Below are 15,010 nucleotides of genomic sequence, written 5' to 3' on the forward strand. Positions count from 1 at the left end.
TACGAACTTCTCCAATGTGAGTGCTTCCCAAAGGCTGCAGGTCTTCACAAGCTGCTCCACTGTGGTCCCTTCCATGGTGTGCAAGTCCATCAGGAGCAGGCTGCTGCAGTGTGAGTGTCCCTTGGGGTCCCAAGTCCTGCAAACCTGCTCCAGCATGGTCTCCTTTCTCTGTAGGTCCATGGGTCCTTCCAGGAGCCTGCTCTAGTGTGGGCTTCCCATGGAGTCACAGTCTCCTTTGGGCCTATCTCCCAGCTGATGTGCTGTGAATAAATTGGTTTACTTTGGAAGATTTCTAAAACACAATTTAAAGAAATTGTAAATCATGCATTATCATGTGATGCTTGAATAACATTCAATATTCTTCTCAATTAAATTGGTTTACTTTGGAAGATTTCTAAAACACAGTTTAAAGAAATTGTAAATCATGCATTATCATGTGATGCTTGAATAACATTCAATATTCTTCTCAATTAAAGTTATTATTTTAAAAATATATAATTTAATTTTTCTAGTGAAGCAGCTGTTCAATCTCAAGCCAGAGGTAAAGATGGCCAACCGTTGCTTATCCTCTCAGCATCAACTCTCCGAGTTCGCAGTTTTGACCAGCTCTCCCGTTTGCTACGAATTGCTATGGAAGAAAAATTAAAGGAAGCACAGGCGTGCCTTGAAGGTTTCTTTCTTTGTTTTTTCAGCTTTTCTCTTTCTTAAGAAGTATGTGTCTTCTTCAGTTCATGTTTATGAAATGTCCAGAAAGGAAGGTATGCCTTCATTTTAAGTATATGAGGTGTTAATTCATGAAGGTGGCTAAAAGTGCTGATCCCAGAATGTAATGGAGTTTCCATTTTTTCTGTTATTTACACAGAAATTAATAACCCAGAAATCTGGAATAAAGTTAAAATAAAACTGTTGAATCTCATATACAAATTCATGTATACTCAGTAATATCCCAGGTATTGCAACATGCAATAGGCTTAAGTTTTGGAAGAAAAAAGAATGTTTTATTTGAGGTTAATAACAGGTTTTCCTATATATGTAGTTTAATACTTCTTTAAAGTGTTACATCCTTTAAAGATAGCTGAAGAAAAAAATAATATGCTTAAGGCTTTCTTACCTGTAAAAGGTTCACTGTGTGCACTTCCAAATTCATTCTCACAATGGCTTAAAAATACAGGTATGAGTACTGCCACTGTGCCACAAGTCCTAAATTTTCAAACTGACAAGACTCTTGATATGCTAAACTGGGTATCTTTCTCCTTCCTGGAGGTAGAAGAACTCAGTGGTATTCTTTGATAATATTAGTAGAGATTGCATTTGCCTTAATAAAATATAAATGCTCATTTTGGATCAAGTTTAGAGCCATCTAATCATAGGTCCTGTCACTGATCAACCACGAATTTTAGGGAAGAATAATATGGACAGTGTATCATGCAGAGCCATTCACAGATGCATGGGCCTTCGTTTGCAGGAATAGAGCAAAATGGTTTTGTAAAACACATTGATATGCAGTTATATCACTGTTTACTAAGAACAGTTGGCATAGCTGAGGAAGTAATGGAGCCATTGGGAATGCTGCTAGAAAAGCTTAAAGATGTTCTTAACACTAAATCGTATTTCCAAAATGATCAATTTTCCGTGAGTTAAGCCCACTGATTTCCTGCTTTGGAATTCAGCCAGGCATACTTTTGGATAAAGGGGACTGTTGATAAAGGGAACTATTTAATATTCACCCCTTGGTTGAATGAATCTTAATCTTTGCTTTGAAAAGCAATGTATTTGTTAAGAAACAAATCTTTTTGTTCTTAATGTTTTCATAGTCTTTACTGTACATTTAAATTACAGTAGAGTGATATGAAAGAATACATCATGCAGTAATGTTTGATGAGTAGCTATGCAAATTATAAACTTTTTATTGTAAATTAACAGCCTCAAAATCATTGAGCAATTTAAATAAAAAGAGTTTGTCTTACCTGATGTTTTAAACAAAGCAGCACATTACATGATTCTGTTTCATGTTAACAGCTAACAGAGATCCTGTAGTGAAAATTCTTGGCCCTGAATATGAGACTGTTGAAGAAGACATGTCCATCTTGCAGTTGTTTGACAAAATGAAAAAAGAATCTGATCTTGAAACAGAATTGAAAATGAAAATCATTCTTCTTCTTCATCAGCTGGATTTGCAACTGCTTAATAGTTCTTTGAAACAGATTTCACAGTAAGAGTATTTCAAATAGAAGCTAAGCATCTCAGCCAGTGCATTTTTTATTTTATTGTTAAATCAGATTGGTTTTAATCCACAACATGTGTTTTTGGTGTGACAAAGAAATGTATGGAAATAACTTTTCACTGTTAGCTAAGTTAATGAAAAACCTTTTTTTTCTGAAGTTTTTTTTCTATAGGTGTGGGTATGTAAGTGTGTACCCACAAGTGTGGGGGTTTTGTTGCGTATGTTTTGCATTTTGTTAGCAAATTGAAGTCATTTGTACAAACAACAAAGTCACAGTTAAATATTTTCAAGGAACTGTTTACTTTGTCAGGCAACTGTATTAAGTATTACATTGAATCTGTTTCATAGTTAGAAGGACTTTGCATTAGGTATGGAACTAAAATTTCCCTAACCTATAGATAAAATTAAGAAGATGAAAGATAACCCCTTTTCATATTTTTATTGCTTCTATTAAGACAATATAAAAGAAAAATATTGTGTAATAGTCTCTTCAGTTCTCTGAGTACATCCTTTTGCATGAATACATATTGGACCATTTTCTATTAATTGCAGAGATGTAAGACTAAATCCAGCTGCTGTAAATAATGAAGTGAATTTTCTCAAGAATTTCTCTGGGCAAGGAGAAGATACTGTACTGGAATCACTGGACTATATATCAGGTACAAATCTGATCTCACATTTACATAGATCTTTGTTAAAGTACTTGAATTCTGTGTGAAATTTTTTAAATTAATTTCAATAATACATTTGAAGTGTTTATTTCTACCTTAAAGTTATAATGTAAAATAAAAACTATTTTCCAATATAAAATGCCTCTCCTCAGCCTTTATGTGCAGAAAAAAATCTCCCACTTACATGAATATTTTCAATGGAAGCAGAGGAAGAGGATTGAAAATCCCAATCCTGAAAAGTGCTAAGCACAGTTATAGTTCTTGGTTGGATTGGGGCATAGGTCACAGAGTTTTGGATGATTAGTTCTTAACAGTATGAATTCTTAAGAGCAAGGTATTGTTTTTGGAATTTGATTTGCATTCGTGTAATATTAATCATCAAGCATGACTATTAAAGTATTTTTAAACTGGATACAAACACTGATGCTAATTGATTGCAGATTATATGTTCTCTAATGGATGCCGAGCTCCTCCCTGGAGACAAGTGCATGGAGAAATTTGTTATTTAGTCGTCAAACCACATGACACTGATCCTTTATGTATCACTTGCAGCACAGCAGGAGTGTTTTTAAATGGAGTAAGTAATAATAAAGGATACCATTGACTAATTAATATTTTTATATGCCAGAATCAAAACTCAGTCATGTTTAGGGTAGTTGTATTTGGGCTGAAAGACCTGCAGAAACTAGTGCTTTGGTACAGAAGGAAAAGCCACAGTGATAAATGTATGTTAGTTTTCCCATATGTTTTAAGTGTTTTTTCTATAAATCTTATACTAGAAGTGTATTCTGCACTCTTTACTAGCAGTGTTTGATTAGTGTTTAAATAACAGTTCTTCACACTATTCCTATTTAAAGTTCCTGTGGATACCTTTGTGAATGCCTCTCTAGTGCCTCATTGCTCTTGATCTGAGGTGCAGTATTATTATGTGGGTCTAGTAGAGCTTGCTTTGGTCTTTTTATAAATGATAAGCAATTGCTTCTTCTTTCAGAAGAAGCTTTTTAGAAATTACTGCTCTCTTTTCTCCTTCTTTTCATTTTGGCTCCCTTCTTCCTCTTGGATTGGTTTTGTTTAGACTCTTATGTTGCAATGTGTTACAACTGGGTTCATCGTGTCCAGAGAGGGATGCAGCTGCCGGCGCGCCGGGCATGAGAATTCACGGGACACACCTTTGTTTCAGAAAGCTCGAGAATCCATTTATTACCCCCGGGGAGCAGTGGCAGGATGGAGAGGAAAAGACCGGGCAAAGGCAGGGTCGTGGAGTTTTTATATAGTATCACAGGAGTGGGGTTAGGGTTCGGGTTAAGGGAGGAGTTATTAGTCACACGAGATGTAAGATCAAATTCCTGTCTCTTAGGAACAGGGTCATTCTACACCCTTACATGTGCTACGTGGTGACCAGAGCTCTTTCATTCATTTTGAAGAGAGACTGATGTCCATCAGGCTTAACTCCACAAATTGATTTCGTAAGAGTCGAAAAACGCAGGGAAATTTTGCCTTGGCACATTTTTAATAGACAAAGCTCATAAAGCTGGGGCAGCCGGGTCACGTTATTTTCTGTGCCTTTTAGACACGGGCTGGCGACGCCGCGCCTCGGTGGCAGAGAAGGGGGTGACGCCGGTGCCGGCTGGCTCCGAGCCGCTCCCCCGGGCCGCGAGCGGCCGCTCCCCGCCACAGCCAGCGGCAGGCAGAGGGTGCCGGTTCGGCCGCAGGCTGCGGTCCCTTACCGACAGAGCTGCCCCTAAGAGTGGACCCACGTCGAAGGATTGAGGCAAAGCAAAGAGCGAAGGACCCTTGCTTGCGTCTCCGAGCAGTCTTTATTTCTGCCCGCGCAGGGAGCAGTACAGGTGACACTGTAGCAGCTCGGAGGGAGGGCAGCGGCAAAAGGGCACGAAGTAGCGAAAAGCTGCAACTTTTAAAAAAAAAAGCTGGGTTGTCCCCAGAGGGGACAACAAATCAACGGCTAGATAGGAGGAGTATGGGGTGGCTAATATGAAAACATAAAACCAATATGGAAGGAAGAGTGCGTACTTAATATACCAATGGGTGAAAGGAGCTATCATAACTGACAACGAAGCTTCTAGATAAATGGGTGTAGCAAATAATGACAGACAAGCTGCAGGGGCACGATTTGGAGAATGGACAGGAAGTCCATCCGGACATCTTATCTGGAAATAAGGGAGGTATACACCAGGGCTGATATGGGGAAAGGTGGGAAAACAGGTGGAAAACAACTCTGGGGAGAGACTACTAGGAAAATTGAACAGGGGTGAATAGGAACAAACCATTTTTTAAACAATTTCTTAAACATAAATTTCAAAATCCCACGACCACATGCTGTCAGAGTTTCAGAGACAAACCAGTGACAAGACACACCAAGTTCATGCAGCAAAAGATCACTTTTTTCAGCTCTTGCTGCCTTTTATATCTAAGGAGCCCATGAGGTTAGTCCTCATTGGTTGAGCCCGTCACTTCCTGGTCAACCAGCCAATAGGAGCCTGAGTCCCCAACGGCTGGGCCTGCCCTTGCCGGTGGAATTACATATGTAAGTGAGGTTATTGTGTAACAGATCACAAATTTCTGTTATAAATTTATAATTATTTAAACTTCCAGGACTAAAGGCCAGCTGTAGGCCACCACAATCTGCCATACTGCGCAGGAAGCTCATACTTACTTGATTGTTTGTCATAAACTATAAATTCTTTTCAGTGGAACTACACAGGGTGCAATTAACTGATGGTTATTGCCTGCAAAATCCTATGTAACATCTTGATCGTCTGTTGGGGTCCATGGAGATGATCCATGCATCTTTACAAAGCATTTTTGAAGTTTGGTCAACTCTGCTGATCATGAGATTATCTAATTCATCACAATATGACTTGGTACTTTTTTGGACTATGTTATGATGCAGACCCGTGTAAGGCATAACTATTAACAATTTAAAATGTATTATTTTCTTAAGGGTCTGCTCAAGGGTGAAGATATTGACTATGAAAGAAAAAGTGATCTATATAAAGACATAGTCACATTTTTAAGAGAGAGATCACCTAGATTTGTAGAAAATATAGCTAAACAGGTATGTATTTATTGATACTTGGTGTACTTCTTTGTGCAAATGTTCATTGGTAGGAATTACATTGTAAACCTGGCTGAACGTTTATGTTCTTTATTGAAGATAAGTCTATGAATAAATGAAGAATTTTAAAGACTGGAGAGCTTTTTTTTTAAGTTATTGTTTGTTTAAGTTTCTAAAAAAGTATGTTTCTTTTGTAAATAGCAAGTAGTACTCCATTTCATGTGTTGCTCTATCATACTTTTCGGTGGGGTTTTATCCAACATGTGAGGTCAGCTCCTAGTTTTGAGTGAAATGTTTTGTCTGTCTTCTGGTCTTGTTCTTTATGGAGCAGTGGAAATGTTAAAGCAGGAAAATGTGATATCTGTGTGGAAAAGGTCAGCTTTTTATTACAGTGTTTTTCTGTGATGAAAACCACTTAAAATTTTATTTTCATTCTTTGTAACCCAAACATAAATAATTGCCCAACTTTCTTATGAGAGCTGCCTGATTCAAATATCAGAGCTGAGAGTTAAGTATCCAGCTTACACACTTTATCTTGCTTCAGACACTGTAAAATGCAAGTGTTTTGGCTTTTATTTAGAGCTCTATACTAGCTAGAATTACACAGTACAAGTACAGTTTTTGTTGTTTCATTGTTCCTGATATAACTATGGGTTGTTTAGTGTGGTTTTAATAGATGACTTGGTGGTAAAATTCCTTACAGGCCAAAACCTGTCAAGAGCTTCATTGTGGTTATTTATATACAATTTTAATTATTGGAAGAAGAAAATAATTAACAGCAAAATTTCCTTATCCTCTAGTTCTGATTTTCTGGGATGTAGGGCTGAAACTTATTTTTTTGAGATACAGATATTTGACAGTTTTGGAAGAACAGAGCATTCCAAATCATGTACATTTATACAGTAGCATATATTAACAGCATTGGAATTAGAATTGTGAGTTGTCCTGTTTGAAAGTGTATTAAGTTCCAGATTCTTTATTTATCTCACAGGCAAGTATTTTTTTTTAATGTTATGCCTACATATTGGTTTACACTTCATAAATAGGATAACATATAAATGTTTTTAGACATTGGTTTAATTTATTTGCAGTGATTTGGTTTCATTTGATGATCATGAAAGGTAAAATATGATAACATTTTACTATTTTTTCAGTTCTAATCCTAAATATTAATACAGAATAATGTTACTATTGATAATAACAAGCCTTTATTTACTAGTTTTCTGCCCTTTTGAATGTATTGTAACTTTTTAAGTTAGACTTAATAAGTCAGACTTATTAAATAAGAGCAAATAAAAAGAATTTACCTTGTTTTCCTTCAATTTGCATGCAAATCATACACTCATTATTCCCTGTCTTTGTAAATAAGTTTATGCAGAAGAGTATACATTATACCTTTTTAATGGTTTAGGAAGTTCATATCATCTTGCCTTGCTGGTGTACTACATTCTGCTTTCTACAACTAAAATTTAAGCAAGTTAATATCATAGAGCTGCAGAGCATTTTTACCTCGGGGAAAATCTTCTCTGCTCTAGAGCCATGAAATACAGAGAAAAGCTGAATTTCCATGTTTGCTTAAATGAAATAAAATATGAGTGGAAATAGTTTTGATTTGTCTTCTGAGGAGAGGAGAGCTTCAAAAAGCTCAATTCATGCACATATATTGTAAAACCAATTAACTTTTATAATATCTGCCTGGCCTTATTTAAGCTAACATTCAGAATTGCTGTGTTGGCATATAGTCCTGTAGCAAATATACTTTTTAAAGTATGCTTAACTGATCAAGCTACAGCACCAATTCCCCTGTGATTTATCTAGTTTATCATGTGCTAAATTGTCTTGTCTAGAGTACATTTTCAGAATGAGAGCATTAGCATGAGTTAGTTTGGAATTAGACACTTGAGTTGGCAAGGCTTCAACAGCCGATTCGCATCAGGGACCAGTGGAAAACACACCCTGCTGTGACAGTCTCCTTAAAACTGCCTTGAATCAGGCACACCAAGGAATGTCTTCACCTATCTGGTACTGACAGCTGCAATAACAATAATAATAATATGTTGACTTTCCTGCAAAAATTGAGTGTGTTCCAATAGAGAATAAGAGTTGACAAGAGTCCTTTCTGTTCCATATATTATTGATCAGCCATGGTATTAGACACTGACAGCTGAAGGATTGGTAGGTGCCACTCAGCTCCATTCTTGTATGTGACTTGTTCAACAGTGTTTTGTCCTCAGAGACAGAAGATTAAAAAAATTAAATGGAATGTGTTTATATTAATTCTAAACTATCAAATTAAATTACTTGGAACTGAAGTCTAGCAGTTTATGATAGTCTATTTTCAGTTTTATGTTCATTCTTTTGTGGGAAAGTTTTGTAAGTAAATCCTTTATGCAGGGAAATAGTTTTAATGTAAGTGATCCACTGAAAGGAGAAGGCTGACTTTACATGTCTAAATCTTAAAACTCATTTGGACCTAGGTTCTATAAAAGTGCTTGTGTCACAGATTTTTGATATACTGAAAATCAAACAACACTAAATATTCAAGAATGTTCCTGAAATTCCAAATTTATCAACTTGATTTACTAAAAAAACTTCAGTTTGCAGATGATAACTGCTGCTTTTCAAATTAACACTTTTTTCTTTTAAAGACAATATAATTTTGTGCTTAGAATCTTCTTCTACACTTAATGCATGCAATTTTTTAGCAGAATCCTAGAATTTTGCTTATAACTTACTGTTTTAATATTCATTATTCATACAGCAATATGAGTGACAAACCATGTCTCCTTTTATTAGGAATATAGTTTCTTTAAAGAACCAGCACGCGAGAAGAATTATCAGAATATGGAAGGTGCTGAGAATTCTGGCCAATCACAGAGCCTTTATGGTCTTAAAGGAAAGACTGAATATGAGAAAGGGACAAGTTCTTCAGCAGGACCCTCTGGCCAGAGGTTAAAACCATATATGAAGTGGAAGAGCAGTGGGCTTTCTGCTTCCCAAAGATAAGTAGTTATCTTTAAAATTTAATTTGCCTATAGAGCTCTCTAAACTGTGCTAATGATAGGGCTGCATGTTACAGGTTTCCATTATCGTTTTAAGTTAGGAGGAATAAAACAAAAGTTTACTACATGTTTATTTCTAAGGAGAAAGTTTGAACTACCAAAGAGAGTTCTCAGGTTTTTTCTGATATGTGACAACTTTAATGTTATGTCATTTCTACAAGGCAGGGAAGGAACTTGCAATCATCTGCAGTACTGGTTCTGCAGGACTGTGATAGCATCATATTTGTGGTTTAAAATGCCTTTTAAAGAGACTGGTTAGAAAACCCGATCTAAACCACACTTTCTGAGTGAGGTGAAATAGGTCCTGGATGGAAAATCAGAATTACTCTTATTGCTGCCACTTGATTTGGTATCATGTGAGCTACTTCTCTAGCTCTGTTTAGCAATGATATTCACTGATGAGATTATCTCAAAGTTTGAGCACCCAAAATAGAGTATACATATATTGGATATTGCTGGAATTTTCTTCTGAAATCAGAACCCTGTTTTGATTTCATGTTTCTTGATTTATGTTAGTGGAGGAAGAACAATATCTGCAGAAAAGCCTTTCAGTGTCATCCTATAAAACATAGTACATAGTACAACATAGCCAATTTAACAAGTTGCAAGAAGCATTTTAAGAGATTTTGGATGTGACCTATGGTTATCAGTTAAAAATAAATTGGCTTTCCAGAACAAGAGCTAAACTTTTTCCACAGACATTGATGAAGTCTTGATGTGATGATATTGACTGCAATCATAAGTAATATTCTCTTTTTTTATTGTGGCTGTGACAGAATGATCGGCTCAGGCTCAAAAAGATATTTTGTTTTCATAACATTGTCGTTTCGGGACAAAAAACACTCCAGAGATTGTGGCCAGTTAGAATTAGGAGTTTTCTTATACTACAAGAAAAGTAATATATATATTGTATTCAAAACTGTCTGGAAAGAAGATGACTAGAGGAGAAGAAGAAAGATACAGAAATTCATGTCTGGGGAGGGTAAATAGGGAACAGATAGTCACTGTCTGTTCTAGGACAAAAATAAGGGCATCAAATGAAAATGAGCCAGAGAGATCAGTTCAGAACAAAGGGAGAGATGTCTTCATATGCCACATAGCTAAGCACTCACATTCTTTGCCAGAAGATAGTAAATTAATTTTCTTATGTGAGTTCAAAAAGCAACCAGAGACATTTATTGAACTCTTCATCCATCCAAAACTCTTAATGCATGTGCAATCAGGAGTTCTCTGAATCAAAATATGATGAAGCATATTCTGCAAAAAAGAATTTCTGTGTTCTTTTTTTTTTTTGTCACTACAAATCCCGTGGTAGCAAGGCTTCAAAAAAAGACTCTGAAGAAAGGAAAAGTAGTACCGTACCTCTGACTACAAAAAGGAAAGCCAGTGGCAAATCTAAACCAGTTAGAATTCAAGAAACTTCAAAATGGTATGGGTGACTTACTTTTCCTCCCTCAATTTCTAAATTTTTATTTTCCCTATCTACAGTAGTTATCACTATACTTACCATTTGGTAATGTTAGTTGTATTTTCCTAGTTATTAGGCAGTGTTGTCATAACTGTTTGAAATATGCTTGTCCATATTATAGTTTGTAACTATTTGGAGTTGGTGATTCTGTTTATTTCTTTTCAGTAAAGCATCAAGCAGCACTGAAGATGTTGGTGAAAGTTCCTCAGAGACTGATGAAGATGAACAGCCTGTACGTCGTTTTGAGGGAAACACCGATTTGTCACCAGAATACTGGGGAATTCAAAAACTTGCAAAATATGTAAAAGTAAGTAAGCATTGATAAATAGTATAAAAAGTAAAAAAGTTACATTTGAGTTCCTTATCCTTTCTACTTTCATTATACTTTAGTATAGCCCTGCGGTGTAGTATGTTCAAATCCTGGAACTGTGGACTTTCCTATCATGCACTTTCTTTTTAATCTGCTATTTTTGGCTTATATAGCCCTTTAGATTAAACCATCTGTTCAGTGTTATTTAAAACGTAAGATGGCATAATCTCTTTATTAATTATTGGGTTTCTGTTTTGCTTTTTGTATGAAACTTTCCAAGAGATTTCTTTATGTGGATAATAACTTTCAAGTGTTTTTATTAAAACTGAATAGTTGCCTAAAGTCTTTCATCAGCTGTGATTAATGCATGTCTGAAATAATTCTAACATGGTCTTGTGTCTGGATAGATGCTTTAGTGGACAGGAAAATGTATGATAAACAGGCATCTTCTAAAACAAACCAAGAAAATGGTTGTCAGACTTGTTGAAAATCTTTTGGAACCTATAAATATAGATAGTTGGAATTCTGAATATGTCTGAAACAGATCAAAACCCCAACAATCCTGTACTATTCTGGAAAACTCTAATTATGTTTTTCCCTCAGGAGAAGTTCCCTTACAAGTTTGTACTGGAATTTATGTTCTGTTAAGTTGCTAATAAAAGTGCTGGGTTTTTTTTTTTTTGTTTGTTTTTTTTTTGTTTTTTTTTTTTTGAGTGCAACTACAGAGAATACGCATCCGACAGATAAAATGATGGTGCTGGCTTTTGGTGCAGCAGAAAGAGCAAGTCATATGAGGAGCAGCTGAGGGAGTCTAGCCTGGAGAAAAAGAGGCTCAGGGGTGACCTTATCACTCCTTCCAACTGGTTGAAAGGAGGTTGTAGCCAGGTGGGGGTCAGCCTCTTCTCCCAGGCAACCAGAGATGGGTCAAGAGGAGATGGCCTCAAGATGTGCCAGGGGGGAGGTTCAGGCTGGACATAAGGAATTTTTCACTGAAAGGGTGGTTAGGCATTGGAACAGGCTGCCCAGGGAAGTAGTGGTGGAGTCACCATCCTGGTAAGTGTTAAAGAATTGCCTGGATGTGGTCCTTGGTGCTCTGGATTTGTTGACGTGGTGGTAGTGCTCAGTCAAAGGTTGGATTTGATGATCCTGAAGATCTTTTCCAATGTTTATGATTGTATGATTCTACACTTAAATACTTGTGAGGAATAAACAAAGTTTTGGCTCCTTTTAAGTATTGTAGAAGAGTAACTCAGTCTTTTAAAATGTATTCGGAGTATTTGCACTGCTTGTTTTCAGTTCATGTCTGTGGGGCCTTGCTAGTGGACCTGGCAAAGAGACACAGACAAACATGGATAATACAAGCCTGTATATAAATGCAAGCCTGCTTTTATCTTTTCTAGGTTGGACCTCTGTACTTTTGTCATTTAGGCTATGGTAAAATAACCCTTTGCAAATGTAACTGAGCATGTAACTTGCTCAGCTATTCCTAATGCTGAATGTAGCGTGTACATATTTTGCATTATAGAATTCTTCCTACTCACACGTAATTACAGTTCAACAGGATGTTTTCAAACCTTTCAGTTTGCTAATGGCTTGCTTCTCTCTGTGTTATGAAGCAACTCTTTGTACTTTTCTGAGAGCTCAGAGAAACAACCATGTTACTTTTTAGTAAAGACCCAAGGTCCTCCTGGAGAAGATAGTTGAAATTCATTACGGTTGATGAATTCCCACTAATCTTTTAATTGGCCCATTTATGTACCACCCTCTTTACTGGCAAGGCTCTTCTCTCCTGATTACTTAATTCTCAAACTCCCTTTCTTCTCTAGATCCTTCATATATTTGGGTTTAGATTTTAGTATTGAACTTAAATCAGTATTAAAATTAATTTCCAATTTGTCATTATACATTTGCATAAAACCATTCTGAAACAAGAGTGAGAATGACAAATAAGAAAGTATATTTTTCATGCACCTCTGTTTTAGAAATTGACTTTATTTTGTTATAGCTGTCAACAAACAAAATTGCATAATGGTTTAGAACTAGGAAATGACAGAGCAGCATTTTTGGTCAGACAGTGAATACCCATTAAGAAGTTTATAATATAAAATTCAAGAATACAAAAAAGTTCTGTTGTGAAAATTCAAATACATATTTCTTCATGTATTCATGTGCACCTGAGTCTTCCAATAGTTCTCTAAGTTAGATGTAAATTAAACTAAGTATTTGAAGATAAAATAGTTCTGTGAAAATAGTTGTGTGTTCATTCTTAGCTGCATAAAGCAAGAACTCCCTAGTGTCAGATAAAGCTGAAAAGAGATGCCTCAGTGCCATACCACAGACAGTGGTTGAAATGTTTTATTGATGGAGTGCTACTTTAGCTTGCACATGGAATTCATTTTAATTCAAGTATAAATACTGCACTTCTGGCCAGACTTGGGAGATTTTTTGGCATTCTTGTTGTTCATGTAGGCAAGTATTCATGACACATGCAACATAAGAGAAAATAAATTTATGACTGTGTTATTTAAGTATCTACAAGCTTATTTATATAGAAGCAGAAATTTCAAAGGGCTAGTGTTGTTTGCCCATCTGAAAAAACTAATAAAATGCCTTAAAGAATAGGTAAAGATCAAGATACCAAGAAAAGGCAATAATCTGTAGATACAACAATTTTTCCAATATCTGCTTAAGTTAATGGGAATCTCAATTCAGCAAGACTCTATAAAAGATCAGTTTGCAAACAAGAAACTCCCATAAAACCTGAAAGATACCTGGTTTTTATATAATGTTAGATTGTCGTTAAATCTTAAAAAGACAGTTGCCATTTGTATAAAGCAAACTTGCAAGATCCTGTGAGTTGTGCCTGTAGGCTCTGTACCTTGTATTCCTCTTCATGGGGAGAAAATTCCAGTGCTGGGGAAATTCCCTTCTGACTTTTTGCCCTTCTACACTCCCTTTCCTTTCTGGGTAAGAGTATCCATGTTGGAATTGTTCTGCTGGGAAGCAGCTGCTTCTGTGGTCTGGCTCTTTGTCCTACCTTCAAGCTTCCCAGAGCTGTGAAGCGGGAGGTGGAGCATGTGTGTTCCTGCCATGCCTCCCCATCGACTTAACAATGAGCACAAAATAGATCAGTGAGCTCGGTGATGGCCTTGTATTAGGCATCCTTTGGGGCCAGAGTAGATAAAATGGGAATGGGGTGCTCTGTTGATGTTTGAAACAGCGAGACTCAGCCAGCCTACTTCACATTTGACATTATTTATTTAATTGGTACTTCTGAAGAGGTGGATTTCTAGAGGAATGATTACATTTTACATCTGAAAAAATTTAGGAGTACGATGAAGGGGTCATATTTTTTAATTATCCTTTTACTAGAAACAGGGAACATCAGGTAGAAATGCAGAATCTTCTTTGTGGCAGATCTGGGGCTATTCACTGGTAAAAAAAATGAAGAAAAAAAATGTTAAGAGCTGGGCTTGGTGCTGCCCACAGTTAAACACTGACTATTGCCAGTTTTATGATAAAATTGAGATGTTAATAGGTGAATTGGGCTGGTGGCTGTGCCAGGAATAATGCCAATATCCAGAATAAATATTTAATCCCTAAAGCCCTTGTGCTGTTTGACTTTGGTTCCCTGTAAGGGTAAGATTCAGATGTACACCTATGAGGATGAATAGAGTTCTGCAGGACCATGTCAGTTACAGAATTCATCCTTTAGTTTCTTATGTGGAAAGTCATTCTACTTTTTGGCTATATTTCAGGATTATGCTAGTGAAACCAGTCAAATCTCACACTTCATGTAATATATTCTTTAGTTTCATATCTGTTTGGAATGACTCCAGTGCAAAAAACCTTGTTCCCAGAATAGCATTGTGTTTCTTTCTACTTTGGAATCATAGATGGACAAATCTGCTGTCTCCCCAGCTGCTTGTGCCCAGTGCCACACCCAGGAGCTGGACAAAGGCTGTGGCACTGCACAGGAACCAGGGAGGATGTTCCCTGAGAGTGGAATTGAGCAGCAGCTCCCAGGTGCCCATGTGCAAATGAGAATTGTGTGGTTTAGCAGCTGAAGTATACAGCAACTGCTTGATAAGATGCAGTTGTAAATTTATGGCACTTGTGAAGCCATTGATGTGGCTTGTAGATCTTTTCAAAATTTACAATAGAGGACAGACAGTATTTTTGAACTACATCATGAAAAA

The 15,010-nt window shown here is 36.5% G+C and overlaps 1 protein-coding gene across 1 annotated transcript in view; it reads left to right on the forward strand.

Moving 5' to 3' along the window:
* The window catches only part of ODAD2 (outer dynein arm docking complex subunit 2), a 75,799-nt gene that overhangs the window by 2,127 nt on the left and 58,662 nt on the right, over window positions 1-15,010 (forward strand). The window contains exons 3-10 of the mRNA XM_085564807.1: window positions 513-670; window positions 2,020-2,212; window positions 2,777-2,883; window positions 3,336-3,472; window positions 5,858-5,971; window positions 8,768-8,973; window positions 10,337-10,462; window positions 10,667-10,808. Of these exons, the coding sequence (XP_085420933.1) occupies window positions 513-670; window positions 2,020-2,212; window positions 2,777-2,883; window positions 3,336-3,472; window positions 5,858-5,971; window positions 8,768-8,973; window positions 10,337-10,462; window positions 10,667-10,808 (1,183 nt within the window). The remainder of the gene's footprint in view (window positions 1-512; window positions 671-2,019; window positions 2,213-2,776; window positions 2,884-3,335; window positions 3,473-5,857; window positions 5,972-8,767; window positions 8,974-10,336; window positions 10,463-10,666; window positions 10,809-15,010) is intronic.

Source organism: Lonchura striata, chromosome 2, assembly GCF_050655825.1.
Source record: "Lonchura striata isolate lonStrDom1 chromosome 2, ASM5065582v1, whole genome shotgun sequence".
Classification (NCBI taxonomy): Eukaryota; Metazoa; Chordata; class Aves; order Passeriformes; family Estrildidae; genus Lonchura; species Lonchura striata.